This window comes from Macaca thibetana, chromosome 16 (genome assembly GCF_024542745.1).
Source record: "Macaca thibetana thibetana isolate TM-01 chromosome 16, ASM2454274v1, whole genome shotgun sequence".
Taxonomy (NCBI): Eukaryota; Metazoa; Chordata; class Mammalia; order Primates; family Cercopithecidae; genus Macaca; species Macaca thibetana.
Window position 1 is genome coordinate 48,825,904 of NC_065593.1, and position 22,238 is coordinate 48,848,141.

At 47.5% G+C, this 22,238-nt stretch overlaps 3 protein-coding genes across 7 annotated transcripts in view; all 3 read right to left on the reverse strand.

Annotated features, from left to right (window-relative positions):
* FBXL20 (F-box and leucine rich repeat protein 20) overlaps window positions 1-1,440 on the reverse strand; it is a 160,043-nt gene extending 158,603 nt beyond the window's left edge. Inside the window, exon 1 of one of the 4 annotated variants that reach the window (XM_050762759.1) lies at window positions 1,093-1,440. In XM_050762759.1, coding sequence (XP_050618716.1) covers window positions 1,093-1,140 — 48 coding nt within the window. In that variant the 5' untranslated portion in view covers window positions 1,141-1,440. Of the gene's footprint in view, window positions 1-293; window positions 603-1,092 lie in introns of those variants that run through there. The other 3 variants (XM_050762761.1, XM_050762763.1, XM_050762760.1) reach the window with 3 other exon arrangements.
* CACNB1 (calcium voltage-gated channel auxiliary subunit beta 1) overlaps window positions 1-2,478 on the reverse strand; it is a 240,425-nt gene extending 237,947 nt beyond the window's left edge. Inside the window, exon 1 of the mRNA XM_050762655.1 lies at window positions 2,466-2,478. The gene's annotated coding sequence lies outside the window, so the exon portion shown is untranslated. The remainder of the gene's footprint in view (window positions 1-2,465) is intronic.
* Window positions 2,479-2,899: 421 nt separating this feature from the next.
* MED1 (mediator complex subunit 1) overlaps window positions 2,900-22,238 on the reverse strand; it is a 52,029-nt gene continuing 32,690 nt past the window's right edge. For both annotated transcript variants that reach the window (XM_050762531.1, XM_050762532.1), the window contains 4 exons: window positions 20,267-20,468; window positions 14,855-14,950; window positions 14,634-14,739; window positions 2,900-9,339 (listed from right to left, as the gene is read on the reverse strand). In XM_050762531.1, the coding sequence (XP_050618488.1) occupies window positions 6,090-9,339; window positions 14,634-14,739; window positions 14,855-14,950; window positions 20,267-20,468 (3,654 nt within the window). In that variant the 3' untranslated portion in view covers window positions 2,900-6,089. The remainder of the gene's footprint in view (window positions 9,340-14,633; window positions 14,740-14,854; window positions 14,951-20,266; window positions 20,469-22,238) is intronic.

Genomic DNA, 22,238 nt, shown 5'->3' on the forward strand with positions numbered 1-22,238 from the left:
AAGGGTTGTGTCAAGAATGGAAAGCTGAGCGATCCTGGGGGAGGGGGGAATTAGGGCGCCCAAGCTAATCCCCCGCCGGGGCCCGCCGGTGGGAAGAGACGGGGGGCGAACCGGCGAGGGGACTGGGGGCAGCCGGCTGCCGGGTCGCAAGAAAGGGGAGCAGAGTCTGGCAGCCCCGCCAGTGGGTGGGTGACGGCGCCCGCCAGGGAGGAGGCTCCGTGCGGGGCGGACGTTTTGGGATGAGAGAGCGCGACCCGTCCTCCTTACGCCGCCTGAGCCCCCCAAGCTCACACCTCAAATCTGCTCTTGGTCACTCCGTTCACGTCCCTCCTCATGGGGCCGGCGGGTGCGGCCCGGGCCGGGCTCTGCGGCGAGCGGAGTGCAGACCTGGGGCCCAGGACAGGCCCGGGAGTTCCGGGATGGGGACTGGGTGCCGAACGGGTGAGGCCGGGGCCGTGGGACGGGAACGAGAGACCTCTCGGCTCCGGCTGGGCCTCCACCACCTCCCGTGGCGCCAGCGGCCGCAACGACTGCACGTCGCTAGCTCGGCTCTCTCCTCAGCCTCAACTTCAACCCAAAACAAAAACACTCCCCACCTGCCAGCAACGCCGCTGCTCATTGGACAGAGCCGCCCGGGCCTCGGAGCGCCGGGGAGGGGGAGGGGCGGGAGGAGGAGGAGCGCGGCGGCGGCGCGAGACCACCCCTCCCCCACACGGGGCCGGCCCTGACGGTGAGCCCAGGAGCATCCGGAGCGCGGCGGCGGCACGACCCCCTGCGCCTCCGAGGCAGGCTAGCCCATCGGGAGAAGGCGAGGCAGGGAAGTGCCTGTGCGTGTGGAAAAGGGGTCTGTGGGGTGGGTGCGAGTGCGCGCGTGCTCGCGGACCGGCGAGGGAGAGTAGAGCAGGACTGCACTCTGCGCGGGGCCCCTCTTCTGCCCCTTGTCCCCCTCTCCTCCCTCCGCGGGCAAACAGGCACGCACCCACCTGCACAGAACCTCAGCCTCTGCCCGCGCCCCCAACTCCTCGTTACTTGTTCCCCAGAAGCCTGTAAGCACCCTTCCCGGCCACCCAGCTCCCTTCCCCTGTCACTCACTGTCGCCTTGAACCCAAAGTGCAGCAGGCGGTCCCTGCTCGGAGCCATTTTCCTCCTCTTTCTGGATGTGTCTAGATTGGGGCAGTGCGGCTGCCGCCGCCGCCTCCGCGATTGCCGCCGCCGCCGCCGCCTCCCCCACCCGAGTGTATTACATTACGGGGTGCTGCAGGGAGGCCTGGGGGGCCGCTGCCGGACCCTTGTCTCCCTGTGCATGGCTCGGGAGGGCGAGGGCTGGTTGCGCTGAGCGGCAGGCCGAGTGCCCGCCCTGGTCCGGGGATGGCTGCGGAGCTGCACCTGGGGCCGGGGGTCGGGGGTGCAGGGCCGGAGCCGGGCAACCTTTCCTTTGGCCGGGGGAGGGGCGCGCGTCTGTGGGGGTGGGGCGGGCGAGACCGAAGGGCCTTTGGTTTTCCCTGCTCGGCCGCCGCCGACGCCCAATGGGCTGCAGAGCCTGCCTGTCCGCCAGTTAGGGCGCTGTTTGGTGAGAGCCTCGGCCTGACGTCATTTTGGCGGGAGAAACAAGCGTGTGTGAGCGAGTAGGCGGGGGCGTTTTCCCGATGGAAAGAAACACTTCATCATACTCCTGGGCTCCTCGTATAGAAGCTGATCTGTATCATCATATTATATTGTTTTAACAAGTCTGACCTTCAAGGTCTCAGAATTTATGACCAAATTTCCACGAAGGAATAACCCAGGATTTTGTAGTTGTGTTGCTTCTTCTACGAACAACAAACTACAAAATCATGTCCTAAGCGTGAACTATTAGAAACTGTATAATAAATTCCAGCAGTCCTGGCAGGAGCAGCAGCACTGCTAATTGTATTCTTCCAAAGCAGTTATGAGTTGGTCTTCCTCACACCCCTTTTAATTAGTGGTTTTAGCGACTGACTTGTTATGCATCTAAGAAATTAACAAGAGCAACAAGTGCTGCAGATCTTTAATAGGTGTATTTTAGCTGGAGGGCATATTACCAAACTCTTAAAGCACTGTACAAACTTTTTTTTTTTTTTTTTTTTTTTTTTTTGAGACAGAGGCTCAACTCTGTCGCTTAGGCTGGAGTGCAGTGGCACGATCTCGGCTCACTGCAACCTCTGCCTCCCAGGTTCAAGTCTCCCCAAGTAGCTGGGATTACAAGCGCGCCGCACCGCGCCTGGCTAAGTAGAGACGAGGTTTCGCCATGTTGACCAGGCTGGTCAGTAACACTTGACTACAAGTGTTCTCCCACCTCGGCCCCCAGAATGCTAGGATCTTTTTTCTTTTGTAGAGATAGGGTCTCCCTATGTTGCCCAGACTCGTCTGCAATTCCTGGGCCCAAGTGATCCTCCAGCCTCCTCCCAAAGTCCTGAGATTACAGACCTCATGTGAGCCACCACGACCGCCCCCCCCTTTTTTATTAATCCTAGAGGGGGCTTCGTAAAACCAGGGACCTAGCTTCAGAAAACTCATTCTCAGGCCCACAAACCCAGGTCTGTCTTCTCCTCCTGTTCCAGGTACTTTTAATGTTTTTGCTTAACTTCAGCCAGTGGAATAAAAAAGCTTTTCCATTCTGTCTCATGTAAGAGCTGTTTTCTCCCAGCAAAACTACTGATGCATTTGGTGAGTAACACTGGCAAAGGGTAGAAAAACTGGCCTACAGATTAATAGAACGAAGGCAAGTTTCACAGGTCTGTCAGTTACCCATTCCAGTGGACCCATTTCAAGTAGTAATCAGGGAAAACATTTACTTTTGACTGACTCTTTAAAATTGACTGGAATTTTGAACAAATGAAAAAAGTATTCAAAGTCTAAAATTTTATTACACACACGCAAATTACTTTTTATCAAAGAAGTTTATTTGCATGTAAATAAACAGGTTATTTTGTAATGTTTCGGGAAAAAAAATCCCACAACAGATTTCATCTACTTTCAAAAAAATGAAAAACCCCAAAGTATTTACAGAACGGCCATATGCGCAGAAAACCAAATTTGAAAGATTTTTTTTTAAAAAAAGACCCTCCCCAGCTGCTCCTGATGTACATTTTTAAACTCAAAATTTTAAGCTCAGTTCTTATAGCTGAACATGTTTCCCAATCTAGCTTCTGAGATGTTAAGTACTTCCTGCCCCTCCAAAAACTAACTCAAGGATAGAAATGTATGGGGGGTAAGGAGGGGAGAAGGAAAAAAAAAAAAGAGACTGCCCAAGGATTGTGAATAATGTTTCCTATACTGACATCTTTAAGTGACTCAACTGTGGATACTGTATGACTCACTGGCTTCCTGAAAGGGCTTCTGAGAATTCATGATATTGCTGCACTTAATTTTCCGATCTAGGCCTGAAGAAGGAAAATCTTTCAAGAGTCACCAACCTCAAGCCTGGTTTTGGCAATTATATCCTGCGTTGTTTGTCCCCACCACCCCACCCCCCACCCACTAAAATACTTCTGTTTTAAGACACATTGACATTGAACCTGAAATCTTCATGTACATCAGAGCAGGTTATGACCAAGAACCCCTAATGTTATAAGCCAAAAGACAGAAGAGGAATCAGGTCAAACTGAGAATACGTAAGACACCAGCAGCAGAAGATAGGTAGAAGTTGACTTCATGTCCTTGCCTTCTTTTGAAACAGAAGAATGAGTACACCTAGACAGGAGGGAGGTGTCCCAGGCTTGGTTTATTCTGCCTCTTCTCCTCCACCCTGTGGAGAAATGCAGTGCTCCCTGGTTCTCAGGCAGGGTGAAGCAGTTTAGCCCCGGCTCCCTGTTAAGCAAGTTCAGATGCTGGGTCAGTGTGGGGGTGAGCCCATCGACAATTCAGGGGCTTATCCTTCATCCAGATCCTAACTCGGGATTCTTTGATCTGGGATGAAGACAGAAAGAGAGAAAAGCTTCCCAGTTTACTCATTTTGGTATTTGTTGGCCCTGCTTGGGGGAGCTGAGCCCCTGATACTATTCAGTACATTCCCCATAAGATTTTCCCCACCCAGAACAAATTTTAAAAACCACGTAATTTCTTTTTTTTTTTTCCTGCAGAAACCAACTGGATAGGATTCAAAACTAGGTGACAAACTCGTGAGAAATCCAACCTGGCTGAATGTCTGAGAGGCTGCTACTGTATCAACATCACAAGATAAAGCACTCTGGTATCACCTGCCCATATCCTCCTTAGTGTCACCCAAGACATTTGACTCTGATATGGTAACTGATAACTTTTCTTGCTCCACTTTGCAATGTTTTGTTTCCTACATCTTATTACCTTGGGACACAAAAGTGGCAGAGTTGTTGAGAGCTGATGACCATAAAAAGGAGAACACTAGAGGAAATGAGACAGGAAAGAAAGCCAAAGCTGATTTTCCAACTCTATGCTGACTCCAACCTGCAGAAAGAGCTGAATATAGAAATCTTCTTCCATATATGATGAAGTCACTCCACTTATGACATAACACACAGAGGAATCACCTGGCATTTTTTTTTTTTAAACCCAGAAGAGTTGTGCTGGGGACCATGCCCCATCCCGCTGATACAGATCCTGAATGGAATAATCAGGAATGGCACAGTGCAGGTGTCAATATCAAAGTAAGGCCGCAGAATTTTTGAGAGGACCCTCCAAAAACTGAGAACTTCTGTTGCACTCAAAACAGTCTCCTGGATTTCTATATTTTTATGTGAAGGGCTCTTATTGATGTCCTCCAGAATCCAGACTCAGACCTATTTCTCCAAAAAGGTCCAATTGGGTTGCTACATAGTAGCAAGGGTTTATCTTCATGCTCACCTAGCATTCCAGGCCCCCATTACTTCAAGTGAGCTTGAAATTGTTTTAAGTGAACTATGGCTGCGGATTTGTTACTGTTTTATCTCAGGGAGCATACTGTGGAGTGATTTAAAGTTTGGACTCCTTCTCCTTGTGATGAAGAGAAACAGTGAGTCCCGCTCTTAGGAATGGCATCAGTTCTCCTGCAAACAAAATGCTGGGATGCAGACTTTTGGCACATTGTGGAAACAGGAGAACTATTAATTCTGTAATGGTTTTCATGCCACCGGGTCAGGAAGGCTGTCACTAAACCTTACTGCATCTGAAAACATGTTTACATCCCAACAAGCCACCTTAGCTTTTTTTTTTTTTTTTTGAGAAAGGAAAATGAGATTACAAGTCAATACCTCCACAGGGAGGTAACTCCTAATATTCCTATGATCTCTGAACCCTATTTAAACCCTCCTAAAATAAAAATATCATTTTGGTTTTTCTATTATATTTAACTCTAAAGGCGGGCTCTGACCAATCTGCTTGGGCTTGATGCTATAGTATTAGCACAAGCTACAAGCTCCCTACCACCATATAAGCCTTGCTCTTCGGCCTCCCATCATTTTGAACCCTAAACCTCATAGATTTAGAACGAAACACTGTATAAAAACAAACAGATAAAAGGTTAAAATATTACAAATAAATAGCTAAAATAATCTTCCCTCCCCCAGTCACTCCTAAGAAACAGACACCAAACATTACTTAAGTGTCCAAAATGACCAAAGTCCTTCATTTGCCCATGACTCAAATGGACAACTACCCCAAAGTTGAACAACCTTCATGCAAATGCATCAAGGAATGTATTGCTTTTTCATTTTCTGCCCAGCCCTTCATATACATGCACTAAAATGAGTTTAAAACATGGCCTAAAAATGGAAAAAGGGAGAAGAAAATATATATGAATATTTCCCACAAAACTGTTTCCCCCCCTTCCCTCTCCCTACACCCCTCCCACCCCCCTCCCTTTCTTAAGCAAGTATTTTAACTTTTTCTTTCTGGCACAGGAACAAAGACTTCTTGGTAACCAGAATCAAACACTGTGGTTTCTTTAATAGGGTCTGGATATGCCTTTCTAATTCACCCAGCTCGATGTCAAAGCCATGCCATTTAGGATTCTTAACCAAATCAGACCTGTCTGACTCACCCCTTATGGTGGTTTGCCTATAAACTTATCAATAGTTTCTTTTCTCTGGCCCTGTTTCTTTTAGGAAATAAGGTTCCTAATTCCCAATCAGGGCCACATCCATAAGATCATCATCTTCCTCCCCAATCATAAAGTCTGGGCTGAGCCTTGAGGGTCTATCTGCAGATAAGATTGTGTTACTTGTCATAGACAAGGACTGGTCTGAAGAGATGGGTGATTTGGACCAACTCTCTGGCTTGATGCTATGAGATTTTTTCTTGTCTCGGTCTTTGTCCCGGTCTCGGTCCCTATCTTTGTCTTTTACTTTCTTCTTTTCCTTTTTGTGCTTCTTATGTTTCTCTGTGCTGTATTCAGGAAGTGGTCGGATACCATCATCTGAGCTGGGACTATTCTGATAAGATTTCTCTGCTATGGAGGAGCCTGACTCACTTTCACTGTCCAGATTCTGGGGGGTATATGCTGGTGACTTACTATGGCTAGGAGAGCCACGCTCATGCTTTGGAGTGGAACCACTGATGAGTGGAGAGCCATAGTTTTTAGAAGAAGCCATCTGAGGCCTAAGCCCTTCTCCACTACTTTCCCCAGGTTTCTGCAAAGTCACTTTGGCTTTAATGCTGGGGGAGCCTCCATCATGCTTACTGATGATAATTTTTGCCACACCTGTGCTCCCCACATTTTTTGACTCTGAGGTCTTCTTAGAAGAATCCACTGAACTCCCAGAGGTGGAAACCTTTGATTTGTCTTTATCACTTTTCTCACGCTTGCCCTGAAACTCTCCTCCTGACATGTTATGTTTAGAGGACATAGGATGGCTGGAAGAATTTGTGCTCACCCCCATCTGGCCGTCCAGTGGGTCTTCACCCCCAGGGCCACTGGTGACAACCCCATGCTTCAGTTTATCTATGACAGCTGTCAAGGACGGCTTCTTATTTCTGCTGGGAGATTTTCCTTTGGAACTCCCATGCTGGTTTTGAGAGGATGACATGGAAGAGCCACTTGAGGAAAAGGAGGAGGAAGATGCTGTACAAGAATTAGATGATGGGGGAGTTTTCTGGGACAACGAGCCTGAGGATCCTAACCCTGAAGATGACTTCATGCCAGAGCTTGAACTAGTTCCAGACATATGAGAACCACCAGAACCTGAACTGATAGGGGACTTGGCTTTAGAGGATGGAGGAGTTCCAGGAACAGGCTTCATTGGAGAGGCAAGCTTGTCAGAGCCTCCAGGTGGCCTTGAATGAGAAGGGGATATGTTTGGTTTACTTAAAGAAGGATTCATAAGTGATGATGGCTTTCCTTGAGGTTTCATCTTGGTGCTGCTAGAGCCACTGCTCAGTCCATGCTTGGTAATGGGAGAGGAGCCTGGCTTCCCCCCAGACTGGGATGAATTTTTGGACTGGCTAGATCCAGAAGACCCCTGGCTAGCATACATACTGCTGCTTAACTTGGAACTTGATGAGCCTTCTGATTTACTGCTTTTCATCTTCCCTGAGGTGGAAGCAGAAGATGAGGAAGAAGAGGAAGAATGGCTATGGTGGCTTTTGCTGCCTGAGGAAGACACAGAACCACTGCTGGTATACTGACTGTGAGAGGAAGGCTTGCCCACCATCACTGTTCCCTTAGGAATCTGAATAGTGATTTTGGGAATGGGTGGTGTGGCAACACCTGGGGGAGTCTGAGATCTTCCTGAACTGCCTGGAGATTTAGATCCACCTGTACTGGTAGGTGGGGTAAAAGGTCGGTTAGAAGAACTATGAGATGGAGACTTTCCCTCAGTGTCTGCTTTCTTCCTCTTTGGAGGCTTATCTTTGCTTTTCCCATCATTAGAAGGGGTCCGACTGCGTTTCCCTGGTTTGCTGTCTAATCCTGGCCCCGCGAGAGTACTATTACTGGTGCCATTGCCTTCCTTTACCCTCTTTTGAGTCTTTTCTTTCCCTAAGTCCCCAGTGGTCATTAAAGGTCCCTGACTACCACTGTGATGCTCCATAAGATCTGCAGGACCTAAAGCTTTGCCGGCTACTGATATAATACTGAAATCAACTGTGTCAGCTTGGTTATTGGCCTTAAACTTGGTCTCCCCATTATCACCTCCAAGCATTGGCACCCCCAAAGTATTTAGTGCCTGAGATGCAAATCCTTTGAAATCATCATTATCCCCACTTTGGCTGCTTTCATCAAAATATTCTTCTCCAAAACCACTTTGGCTCTGGCTGTTCAATAAATCAGGATTGAAATCTACTCCATCATGAAAAAAATGATTGGTAGGAGAGTCACTACTGGGGCTTCCAGCAGCATCTGCAATAAGATCAGCTGGATCAGTGTATGGATTTTCATTATTGTTAGTTTGAAAGACATCAGAGTCAAAGAGGGTACTCTGAGAATGCCCAGAGCTTGAAGAATCTCGAAGAGGGGTGCCAATAGCTGGGCAATCATCACTAGTGCTGGGAAGTTTAGAAGCTTCTTCTGCAATGTCTGAAAGGATGTCAGTTACATCTGGGCCAATGCTGTCTGAACTGGATAGTCGGACCATCCTTTGAATACTGGGTTGGGGGTGAGGTACTGGTTGTGGGTAAGTTGTTGGGGGAGTGCTACACTGGCTTGGAGCTGGAGTGATGTGTGGTGTATCCAGTGTGTCAGCTGTCATGTTGACATCAAAGATAGGGTTCTGTGAGTCAACATCCATTGAAAATAGCTCCCTCTGAAAGTCATCTTCAGTCTGGTGCTTTGGTTTCTCGGGTGGTAATCTTGATGACTTCTTTTTCTTGGTCTTGTTGCTCCCCGAGCATATTTCCATCCGGGGTGAGCCGGAAGAGGAGTTCTGCCTTTCTAAAGGGCTGCTTCCATAAAGGGTTGAGAAATCCTGGGCAGGATTATCTTTAAGAAGGTTCATGAGCATCGGGTGGTTCTTGGTGTTGCCGGCCATCGAAGAGACAGGTGGCGGCGTGTGATGAGGAGGGGTCGGACTCGAGCCAATGGTAGACCCCCCGTTCCCTGTGATTTGCAACAAACTGGTAAGAATTGGGTTCTGAGACACCTTGCTGAAGTCCTCCCCATGGCCCACCGACTCATGCCGATCTTTGATGCTCATGCTCATATTAAACAAGGTGGTAATGGGACCCCCCGGAAAGGTGTTGGTTGGTGTAGTGGTACCACTCATTGGGTTGTTGCCTGTGGTCATGCCATACCCTGGGCTGCTAGCCGGGGGCAGGTTCTTTTTCACCATGTCTTCAACTGTCTCTGCAATGAGGGACAGTGCTGGGGTGTCGGCCTGAATGGTTTCAGCTTTCCTCCGAATAGCCCTCATCGTCACAGGGATGGACATACATCTGCAAGATAAGGAAGAAAACAAAGTTAATATTTCAATAGCTGCTGAATGAGACCTGAGATTTAGATAAAACATCAGAGTTCTGCAGTAAGCAGTTTCCAGGTAGGGCAAATCGTATAAGGCAAAAATAGTTCTATCAAATACCAGAGCTTTGGGTAAATACATTATAAAAATCTAACCCAACATAAAATTGTCAGTCTCTTATGAATCACACAACAAAAGCAAACTATAAACAAGAGTCCAAATAATTGAATTTCAAACTGAACTAAAAGAAAATTGGTAATAATGGAACTCAGAAAATGCCTCCTTAGGGGCCAGTCGCAATGGCTTATGCCTGTATTCCAGCACTTTGGCAGGCTGAGGCAGCTGGAACATGAGGTCAGGAGATTGACACCATCCTGGCCAACATGGTGAAACCCCATCTCTTTTTTTTTTTTTTTTTTGAGACGGAGTCTTGCTCTGTAGCCCGGGCTGGAGTGCAGTGGCTGGATCTCAGCTCACTGCAAGCTCCGCCTCCCGGGTTTACGCCATTCTCCTGCCTCAGCCTCCCGAGTAGCTGGGACTACAGGCGCCCGCCACCTCGCCCGGCTAGTTTTTTGTATTTTTAGTAGAGACGGGGTTTCACCGTGTTAGCCAGGATGGTCTTGATCTCCTGACCTCGTGATCCGCCCGTCTCGGCCTCCCATAGTGCTGGGATTACAGGCTTGAGCCACCGCGCCCGGCCAATGAAACCCCATCTCTACTAAAAATACAAAAATTAGCTGGGTGTGGTGGCACGTGGCCTGTAATCTCAGCTACTTGGGAGGCTGAGGCAGGAGAATTGCTTGAACTAGGGAGGCGGAGGTTGCATTGAGCCAAGATCATGCCACTGCACTCCAGCTTGGTGACAGAGCAAGACTCTGTCTCTCAAAAAAAAAAAAAAAAAAAAAAAAAAGCCTCCTTAGGTCAGGCGTGATGGCTCACTCCTGTAATCCCAGCACTTTGGGAGGTCGAGGCGGGTGGATCACTTGGGAGTCAGGAGTTTGAGACCAGCCTGGCCAACATGGTGAAACCGTGTCTCTACTAAAAATACAAAAAATTGGCCGGGCGCGGTGGCTCAAGCCTGTAATCCCAGCACTTTGGGAGGCCGAGACGGGCGGATCATGAGGTCAGGAGATCGAGACCATCCTGGCTAACACGGTGAAACCCCGTCTCTACTAAAAATACAAGAAAATTAGCCGGGCGAGGTGGCGGGCGCCTGTAGTCCCAGCTACTCGGGAGGCTGAGGCAGGAGAATGGCGTGAACCCGGGGGAGCGGAGCTTGCAGTGAGCCGAGATCGCGCCACTGCACTCCAGCCTGGGGCACAGAGCAAGACTCCGTGTCAAAAAAAAAAAAAAAAAAATTAGCCAGCCGTGGCGGTGTACGGCTGTAATCCCAGCTACTCAGGAAAGGGAGACAGGAGAATCACTGAAACCCAGGAGGCAGAGGTCGTAGTGAGCCAAGATCGTCCCATTGCACTCCAGCCTGGGTGACAGGGCAAGACTCCATCTCAAAGAAAATGTCTTCCTTGGGGGCTTCATATGGCAATTACAAGGATACATAATTTATTTTAATTAAGGAACCATTAGAAAAATCTTGGCTGGTCAGAGTGGCTCATGCCTGTAATCCCAGCACTTTGGGAGGCCGAAGCAGGCAGATCACAAGGTGGGGAGTTTGAGACCAGCCTGGCCAACATAGTGAAACCCCATCTCTAATTAAAAAAAAAAACACACACAAAAAATTAGCTGGGCGTGGTGGTGGGTGCCTGTAATCCCAACTACTTGAGAGGCTGAGGCAGGAGAATTGCTTGAACCCAGGAAGCAGAGGTTGCAGTGAGCCGAGATCACACTACTACACTCCAGCCCAGGTGACAGTATGAGACTCTGTCTCAAAAAAAAAAAAAAAAGAAAAATCTCTTGACCTATCAATTTCTAAACCTTACTGACTTAGATCCCAAACCTACACTGTTATAAAAAGTGCTATTTGTTATAAATCTTATTTTAAAGCAAAGCACTTATTTTCCAGATAAATTTATATTCATAAACCTCAGTTTGCAAATGTTTTGCTCTAGAACATATGTCAGCAAATTTTTTTTCTTTTTTTTTTTTTGAGACGGAGTTTTGCTCTTGTTGCCCAGGCTGGAGTGCAATGGCACGATCTCAGCTCACGGCAACCTCTGCCTCCTAGGTTCAAGTGATTCTCCTGCCTCAGCCTCTCGAGTAGCTGGGATTACAGCCATGGACCATCATGCCCAGCTAATTCTGTATTTTTAGTAGAGACAGGGTTTCTCCATGTCAGTCAGGCTGATCTCGAACTCTTGACCTCAGGTGATCCGCCCACCTCCCAAAGTGCTGGGATTATAGGCGTGAGCCACCACACCCAGCCAGCAAATTTTTCTTTCTGTTTTTTTTTGAGATGGAGTCTCGCTCTGTTGCCCAGGATGGAGTGCAGTGGCACGATCTTGGCTTACAGCAACTTCTGCCTCCCAGGTTCAAGCAATTCTCTACCTCAGCCTCCCAAGTAGCTGGGATTACAGGAGCCTGCCACCACGCCCAGCTAATTTTTGTATTTTCAGTAGAGATGGGGTTTCACCATCTTGGCCAGACTGGTTTTTAACTCCTGACCTCATGATTTACCCACCTTGGCCTCCCAAAGTGCTGGAATTACAGGGGTGAGCCCCCACACCCGGCCACAAATTTTTCTTATGAGGTCATGTAGTAATGTTAGGCTTTGTACGTCACGTTTCCTGTTCACCTACTCTGCAATATTACCTAGAAATCTGCCACAGACATGTAAATGAACAGCAGTGTTCCAATAAAATTTATTTACAAAAATAGGCTGCCAGACCTAGCTGTAGAAAAATCTCACAAAATTACTTATTAATGGTTCTGGGATGCATACTGGCTTAACTATCTTTCATGCAACAATTAAGTTGGCTTTTTATTTGAGATGGCATCTTGCTCTGTCTACCAGGCTGGGGTGGAGTGGCACAATCTCAGCTCACTATAGCCTCTGCCTCCCAGGTTCAAGCAATTCTCCTGCCTCAGCCTCCTGAGTAGCTTGGATTATAAGCACCTGCCACCACACCTGGCTAATTTTTGTATTTTTATTTATTTATTTATTTAGTTTGTTTGTCTTGAGACAGAATCTCACTCCATCACCCAGGCTAAAGAACAGTGGCGCGATCTCAGCTCACCACAACCTCCGTTTGTTTGTTTGTCTGTTTGTTTGTTTGTTTTGAGAAAGAGTCTCACTCCATCACCCAGGCTAAAGAACAGTGGTGCGATCTCGGCTCACTGCAACCTCCGACTCCCGGGTTCAAGTGATTCTCCTGCCTCAGCCTCCCAAGTAGCTAGAATGACAGACAGATACCACCATGCCTGGTTAATTTTTGTACTTTGATAGAGATGACATTGCAACATGTTGGCCAGGCTGGTCTGGAAGTCCTGACCTCAAGTAATCTGCCCACCTTGGCCTCCCAAAGTGCTGGATTACAGGCGTGAGCCGCCACACCCAACCTAACATTTAAGCTGTGAAATCTGCTCAGGCAGACACAGTAGCTCATGCCTGCAGTCCCAGCTACTCAGGAGGTCTAGGTGAGGGGATCACCTGAACCTCGGAGGTCGACACTTCAGTGAGCCGTCATCATGCCACTGCACTCCAGCCTGGGTAATAGAGTGACACTCTGTCTCAAAATTTAAAAAAAAAAACAAAAAAGTTAAAAATGTCACATCTATGAAGAACGATAGGTAAGAAAAATACCTGTATTTTATTATGGCTCTCTCCTGCCTTAAAGTACCATAATTCCAGGCCTGAAGTTACCTACTTTACTTCCTATTACTCTTATAGTAATATTATTGTTATTATTATTACTATTTTTTTTTTTTTGAGACGGAGTCTCGCTCTGTCGCCCAGGCTAGAGTGCAGTGGCGCAATCCAGGCTCACTGCAAGCTCTGCCTCCTGGGTTCACGCCATTCTCCTGCCTCAGCCTCCCGAGTAGGTGGGACTACAGGCCCCCGCCACCACATCCAGCTAATTTTTTGTATTTTTAGTAGAGATGGGGTTTCACCGTGTTAGCCAGGATGGTCGCTATCTCCTGACCTCGTGATCCGCCTGCCTCGGCCTCCCAAAGTGCTGGGATTACAGGTGTGAGCCACCGCGCCCAGCCATAGTAATATTATCTAAAAAAAAAAAAAAAAAGCTGGCAGGTGCGGTGGCTCACGCTTGTAATCCTGGCACTTTGGGAGGCCGAGGCAGGCGGATCACCTGAGGTCAGGAGTTCGAGACCAGCCTGACCAACATGGAGAAACGCCGTCTCTACTAAAAATACAAAAATTAGTCAGGTGTGGTACACATGTCTGTAATCCTAGCTACTCGGGAGGGTGAGGCAGGAGAATCACTTGAACCCGGGAGGCAGAGGATGCAGTGAGCCAAGACTGCACCACTGTATTCCAGCCTGGGTGTCAGAGTGAGACTCCATCTCAAAAAAAAAAAAAAAAAAACAAAGCTCAGATTACTTTGAATCCAAAAGCAGAGAAGGGTGACATGAAAGCAATAACTAAATTGCTCCTTTATTTGAAATTCATGTTAATACTGAAAACAACTTTTTTTCCTTTTATCTTTTTTTTTTTTTTGAGACGGAGTCGCATTCTGTCGCCCAGGCTGGAGTGCAGTCGTGCAATCTCGGCTCCCTGCAAGCTCCGCCTCCTGGGATCATGCCATTCTGCCTCAGCTTCCCTAGTAGCTGGGACGACAGGTGCCCACCCCCACACCAGGCTAATTTTTTGTATTTTTAGTAGAAATGGGGTTTCACTGTGTTAACCAGGATGGTCTCTATCTCCTGACCTCGTGATCCGCCCGCCTTCACCTCCCAAAGTGCTGGGATTACAGGCGTGAGCCACCGTGCCCAGCATTTTTTTTTTTTTTTTTTTTTTTAATGGAGTCTCACTCTGTCGTCAGGCTGCAGTGCAGTGCAGTGGCTCGCTCTCTGCTCACTGCAACCTCCACCTCCCAGGTTCAAGTTATTCTTCTGCGTCAGCCTCCAGAGTAGCTGGGACTACATGTGCCCACCATCACGCCCGACTAATTTTTATATTTTTAGTACAGATGGGATTTCACCAAGTTAGCCAGGATGGTCTGAATCTTCTGACCTCGTGATCTATCCGCCTCGGCCTCCCAAAGTGTGGGGATTACAGGCGTGAGCCACCGCACCCTACTCAACAACATTCTGTATACATCTCTAAATGAGACTCAGATGAAAAAGGGCCAAGGCTACCTTTGAACAACTTTGGCAATGAAGTCATCTGTGCAGATGAGTGCATCTGACAGCCCTTTGTAGAGTTTACAGCTCACATGTGTTGAGTCCTGCACATCCATTACCACTGTAAGACAAAATACATAGGAAATTATTTGAGATAGATTTAGCTTCTGACTTTCCAAAAAAGACATAGGGACCAAACCGCTCTGTGAGAGGTGTTAGCCACCCACACAACTCACCACACACCAGGGAGTCATTCACAGGGTGCTGAAAAGATACGCTGAAACGAGACTCTGAGAGAGGACATACTTCAAATTGGAGGAGCCCAGGAGAATCTAAAAGGCAAAGAGAAAGATCATAAAACAACCAAATATAAGACTTCACACAGGCCGGGCATGGTGGCTCATGCCTGTAATCCCAGCGCTTTGGGAGGCCAAGGCGGATGGATCACCTAAGGTCAGGAGTTCAAGACCAGGCTGGCCAACATGGTGAAACCCCAACTCTACTTAAAAAAAAAAAAAAGGCCCGATGCAGTGGCTCACGCCTGTAATCCCAGAACTTTGAGAGGGTGAGGTGGGCTGATCACCTGAGGTTCGGAGTTCAAGACGAGCCTGACCAACATGGAAAAAACCCATCTCTACTAAAAATACAAAATACAAAATTAGCCGGGCGTGGTGGCGCATGCCTGTAATCCCAGCTACTCAGAAGGCTGAGGCAGGAGAATCGCTTAAACCTGGGAGGCAGAGGCTGCGATGAGCCGAAATCATGCCATTGCACTCCAGCCTGGTCAACAAAGAGTGAAACTCCATCTCAAAAAGAAAAAAAAAAGGCCAGGTGCAGTGGCATATGTCTGTAATCTTAGCACTTTCGGAGGCTATGGCGGGCGGATCACGAGATCAGGAGTACGACATCATCCTGGCCAACATGGCGAAACCCCGTCTCTACTAAAAATACAAAAATGAGCCAGGCATGGTGGCACATGCCTCTAGTCCCAGCTACTTAGGAAGCTGAGGCAGAAGAATCGCTTGAACTCGGGAGGCAGAGGTTGTAGTGAGCTGAGATCGTGCCACTGCACTCTAGCCTGAGCAACAGAGTAAGACTCCGTCTCAAAAATAAAAAATTAGCCGGGTATGGTGGCACAGGCGTGTAATCCTAGCTACTCAGAAGGCTGAGACAGGAGAATCGTTTGAACCTGGGAGGCAAGGGTTGCAGTGAGCTGAGTTCATGTCACTGAACTCCAGCCTGGGCAACAGAGCAACACTCTATCTCAAAAAAAAAAAAAAAAAAAAAAAAAAAAAAGACTTCACACAAATAACATTCCTTTAATGTACAGACTGAAATTCTTTCTCTCCCTTCCTTGGAAACTAAATCGCACACTTTTTTCACATACAAAACCTACTATGTCATCCACAGATGATAGAAGGAATCAGAATCCAGGAACCTGCCAGTTTGTTATAAATTTCTCCAGAACAAAAGTAGCTAGACTTTCAATTTTCCAAGATGAAGAAATTTAATCCCTAAAATGTAAAAGTGAATTCTGAAAATAAAAGTGGCTGAGTGTCTCATTCTACTTGATAAGCAGATATCCAGAACCACTGCTATAAACTCTACTTTCTATCACGTATTTGCAGCTGTTAGATGTGCAGCCCATAGTTTGGCAAACAGAGATATAGAAGCTCTAATCTAAAATAATGTATTTATTCCACATATACATATATCTAGCCATCATCATATGTTCTTATGCCAGATGTGCTAGCAGCCTAGACACAAGGATCATATACTTTCTTTGTAAAAAGCATGCCTCTCTGTAGGATTAGCTCCATAACTACCTTATGAAAACTCTTTTTTTTTTTTTTTGAGGCGGAGTCTCGCTCTGTCGCCCAGGCTGGAGTGCAGTGGCCAGATCTCAACTCACTGCAAGCTCCGCCTCCCAGGTTTACTCCATTCTCCTGCCTCAGCCTCCTGAGTAGCTGGGACTACAGGCGCCCGCCACCACACCCAGCTAGTTTTTTGTATTTTTTAGTAGAGACAGGGTTTCACCGGGTTTAGCCAGGATGGTCTCGATCTCCTAACCTCATGATCCGCCTGTCTCGGCCTCCCAAAGTGCTGGGATTACAGGCTTGAGCCACCGCGCCTGGCCAAAAACTCATTTTTAAATGCCCTAAAGCTATCTGGAGACTTCTTACGGCATTTAAACACATGAAACAAAAGTGCTACAAGTTTGAATGTATATACTCCATGTTATTACTCCAACTACTAAAAATTTCTCATTTCTAAAGCAATTCTTATTTCCACGAGAAGTATCTCCTGGCCCAGCACAGTGGCTTACGCCTGTAAATCCCAACACTTTGGGAGGCTGAGGTGGGAGGATCGCCTGAGACCAGGAGTTCAAGACTATCCTACACAACATGGAAAGACCCCATTTCTACAAAAAAAAATGTTGCTGTATAAATATGCACAATGAAATAAGTATAATAAAATTTTTTTTTAAATTTGACTAGATGTAGTGGTGCATGCCTATAGTCCAGCTACTTGAGGAGCCTGAGGGAAAAGTATCACTTGAGCCCAGGAGTTTGAGGCCAAAGTGAACTATGACTGTACCACTGCTTTCCAGTCTCGATAACAGAGCAAGACCCTGTATCAAGAAAAAAAAGGCCAGGCATGGTGGCTCATGCATGTAATCACAGCACTTTTGGGAGGCTGAGGCAGGCAGACCACTGAGGTCAGGAGTTCAAGACCAGCCTGGCCAACACAACAAAACCCCGTCTCTACTAAAACTACAAAGATTAGCCTGGCATGGTGGTGGACACTTGTAATCCAAGCTACCTGGGAGGCTGAAGCAGGAGAATTACTTGAACCCAGGAGGCAGAGGTTGCAGTGAGCCAACATCACACAACTGCACTCCAGCCTGGGTGACCAAGCAAGACCCCATCTCAAAAAAAAAAAAAAAAAAAATCTGATTTGCCTTCCCTGTTTCTTATTGTCTACCATCGGCACTGACACATGTCTATCAACAGAGCACTTCTAACTTAAGATTTTTAAAATTAACTGTGGTTAGCTAGAACAGCCAAAATTTACAGCAAGGCTTCCAACAGCCATGTTTGAAAATCATCAGGATTTAGGCCAGGTGCCGTGGCTCATGCTTGTAATCCCAGCACTCTGAGAGGCCAAGGCGGGTGGATCACGAGGTCAGGAGTTCGAGATCAGCCTGGCCATGATGGTGAAACCCCGTCTCTACTAAAAAAAAGTTTTTTAAAGTAGCCAGAGGTAGGCCGGGCGCGGTGGCTCAAGCCTGTAATCCCAGCACTTTGGGAGGCCGAGACGGGCGGATCACGAGGTCAGGAGTTCGAGACCATCCTGGCTAACACGGTGAAACCCCGTCTCTACTAAAAAATACAAAAAACTAGCCGGGCGAGGTGGCGGGCGCCTGTCGTCCCGGCTACTCGGGAGGCTGAGGCAGGAGAATGGCGTAAAAACCCGGGAGGCAGAGCTTGCAGTGAGCTGAGATCCGGCCACTGCACTCCAGCCTGGGCGACACAGCGAGACTCCGTCTCAAAAAAAAAAAAAGAAAAAAAATAAAGTAGCCAGAGGCTGAGGCAGCAGAATCGCTTTAACCCAGGAGGCGGAGGTTGCAGTGGGCCAAGATCGCGCCACTGTACTCTAGCCCGGGCAACAGAGTGAGACTCCACCTCAAAAAAAAATAATAAAAGAAAAAAAGAAAATCATCAATCAGCATTCCAGAATCCTGAAAGAAAAAAGGGCTAAACCTTAAAGCTGTAAGATTAAGTTCTCCAAACAATGGGGAGAGAAAATATACTCAGGACTAAACCTGGGAAGCACTCTCCTAACAACCTAAAATTTAACCTAAAACTGGCCAAGCACAGTGGCTTACACCTATTATCCCAGCACCTTGGGAGGCCAAGTCGAGAGGATCGCTTGAGCCTAGGAGTTAGAGACAAACGTGGGTAACAGAGAGAGACACAGTCTCTACAGAAAAAAATTAGTCAGGCTTGGTGGTACATGCCTATAGCCCCACCTACTCGGGAGGCTAAGGCAGGAGGATCGCTTGAGCCAAGGAGGTAGAGGCATCAGTAAGCTGTGGTCATGCCACGGCGGTTCAGCCTCGGCAAGAGAGTGAGACCCTATCTCAAAAAAGCCTCTCTCACTACACCATTCCAAGTTCCACCTCATGTATATCTGCTATAAGGTACAGGCCCTAAAATATCCAGTTATATTACTATGTTCAGAAAAAGAGTTAAGAACATTGCAAAAAGCAGTGGTCTCCAAATGCTAATCTACAGACTGGTTCCATCAAAATGATTTGTGGAGTTTAGATTCCTAACTCTTCCCACTGAGATTATCAGTTCATCTGCATGTGGAAACAAAGCATCTGTGATTTTTTTTTTTTTTTTTTTTTTTTTTTGAGAAGGAGTCTCACTCTGTCACCCAGGCTCAAGTGCAGTAATGCAGTCTCGGCTCACTGCAATCTCCGCCTCCTGGGTTCAAGTGATTCTCCTGCCTCAGACTCCCAAGTAGCTGGGACTACAGGTGTGCACCACCACACCCAGCTAATTTTTGTATTTTTAGTAGAGACGGGGTTTCACTATGTTGGCCAGGATGGTCTTGATCTCTTGCCCTCATGACCTGCCCACCTCAGCCTCCCAATGTGCTGGGATTATAGGCACAAACCACTGCACCCGGCCTGGTGTTTCGTTTTTGATACAGGGTCTTACTGTTTTACCCAGACTGGAGTGCAGTGGTGCAATCTGAGCTCACTGCAACCTCTGCCTCCCAGGCTCAAGCGACAATCCTGCCTCAGGATCCCGAGTAGCTGGGACCACAGGCGCACACAACTGGCTACGTTTTACTAGCGACGGGGTTTTGCCGTGTTCCTCAAACTGATTTCAAATCATGGGCTCAACTGATTTGCCCACCATGGCCTCCCAAAGTGCTGGGATTACAGAGTGTGAGCCACCACACCTGGCCATAATCTGTAGTGTTAAAAGCTCCACAGGCCGGGCGCGGTGGCTCAAGCCTGTAATCCCAGCACTTTGGGAGGCCGAGACGGGCGGATCACGAGTTCAGGAGATCGAGACCATCCTGGCTAACACGGTGAAACCCGGTCTCTACTAAAATACAAAAAAAATTAGCCGGGCGAGGTGGCGGGCGCCTGTACTCCCAGCTACTCGGGAGGCTAAGGCAGGAGAATGGCGTGAACCCGGGAGGCGGGGCTTGCAGTGAGCTGAGATCCGGCCACTGCACTCCAGCCTGGGCAACAGAGCTAGACTCCGTCTCAAAAAAAAAAAAAAGCTCCACAGGTTTCTTTTTTTTTTTTTTTTTTTTTTTTTTTTGAGACAGAGTCTCACTCTGTCACCCAGGATAGAGTGCAATGGCATGATCGAAGCTCCCTGCAACCTCAGTCTCCCGGGTTCAAGCAATTCTCCTGCCTCAGCCTCCCAAGTAGCTGGGACTACAGTTGTGAACCACAACGTGCAGCTAATTTGCTTGAATTTTATGCCAAAATAAAAAATAAAAATTAAAAAAAAAACCACTTTAAGTTCCACAGGTGATTCTGATGGGCCACCAATTAAAAAACCACTAGAAAAGTAAGTTTCCATCTTCCTGTAAGCATATCAAAGGAAAGGCAGTACCTTCTTTCAGAATCGTTCTTTTGACACAGCTTCCAATGAGGGTGTTATAGGCCACTTGGTGTCTGATCAGATTTAGGATAAGAGGAACTCGGCCAGGGTGCTGAAAGGTGATTTTGCTAACAAGGGTTCCCTGTAGACTTCGGCCATCTGGAAGAGGAGCATCCTTGTTGAGGAAATAGCAGTGCTGCTGACCAGGAAGAGCCTGGGCAAAAAGAACAGTTAACGAGTGCTATTTAGTTACCTATTGTATTCCAACCACAAAGTACCCTGAAAAAACCTACTCAAAAAAGTGCAGAAAGTCTCCACAGTGAATGTTTTCATCAGCTGATATTATAAATGCCAATGAATTACTCATTAGGCTGAAAAGATGTCTTTTTAGTAAATGCACTATGCTAGCGGTTTCCTAACCTAGCTAACATAAAAACTACCCTCAGAAATGTGTATTAAAGAGGTTCCTAAACCATAAATGCAAAATCTCTTTTTTTTTTTTTTGAGACAGAGTCTCCCTCTGTCACCTAGGCTGGAGTGCAGTGGCACAATCTCGGCTCACTGCAAGCTCCGCCTCTTGGGTTCACGCCATTCTCCTGCCTCAGCCTCCCGAGTGGCTGGGACTATAGGCACCCGCTACCACGCCCAGCTAATTTTTTTTATTTTTAATAGGGATGGTGTTGCACCGTGTTAGCCAGGATTGTCTCCATCTCCTGTCCTCCTGTCCTCGTGATCGACCCACCTAGGCCTCCCACAGTGCTGGGATTACAGGTGTAAGCCACCACGCCCGGCCACAAAATCTCTATTCTTAATAAAACACCTACATAATAATAATGCAGCCAGAATTTGGTAACTACTACTTTAGTCTATTGTCAAAGATTCAAATAAATTCAAGTCCAGATGAGGTTTTGGAACATTCCATTATTATTATTATTTTTGAGACAGGATTTCACTCCCATTACCCAGGATGGAGTACAATGGTGCAACCTTGGCTCGTTGCAATCTCCACCTCCCAGGATGAAGCCCCTCAGCCTCCCGAGTAGCTGAGACTACAGGAGTGAGCAACCACATCTGCCTAATTTTTGTTTTTTTGTTTTTTTTTTTTTCTGTAGAGACAGGATTTTGCCGGAAGCTGAGGCAGGAGAATCACTTGAATCTGAGAGGCAGAGGCTGCAGTGAGCCGAGATTGCACCACTGCACTCCAGCTTGGGCACAAAAAAAAAAAGGACAGGCGCGGTCGCTTGCGCCTGTAATCCTAGCACTTTGGGAGGCTGAGGAGGGTGGATCACAAGGTCAAGAGATAAAGACCAACCTGGCCAACACAGTGAAACCCCATCTCTACTAAAAATATAAAAATTAGCTGGGCGTGGTGGAGCACACATATAGTCCCAGCTACTCAGGAGGCTGAGGCAGGAGAATCACTTGAACTCAGGAGGCAGAGGTTGCAGCGAGCTGAGATCACGCCACTGCACTTCAGCCTGGGTGACAGAGCAAGACTCCATCTCAAAAAAAAAAAAAAAGAAAAGAAAAAGAAAAAAAGAGTCTATTACCCAAATTTTCTTATTCTTTTTTTTTTATTTTTTTGAGACAGAGTCTCGCTCTGTTGCCAGGCTGAAGCCCAGTGGCGTGATCTTGGCTCACTGCAAATTCTGCCTCCCGGGTTCAAGCGATTCTCCTGCCTCAGCCTCCTGAGTAGCTGGGACTACAGGCGCATGCAACCACGCCAAGCTAATTTTTGCATTTTTTTTAGTACAGACGGGGTTTCACCCTGTTGGCCAGGATGATCTCGATCTCTTGACCTCGTGATCCACCCGCCTCGGCCTCCCAAAGTGCTGGGATTAGACGTGTGAAACACCACGCCCAGCCTCTTTTTCTTTTTTTTGAGATGGAGTTTCACTCTTGTTGCCCAGGCTGGAGTGCAGTGGCGCAGTCTCGGCTCACTGCAACCTCTGCCTCCCGGGTTCAAGCGATTCTCCTGCCTCAG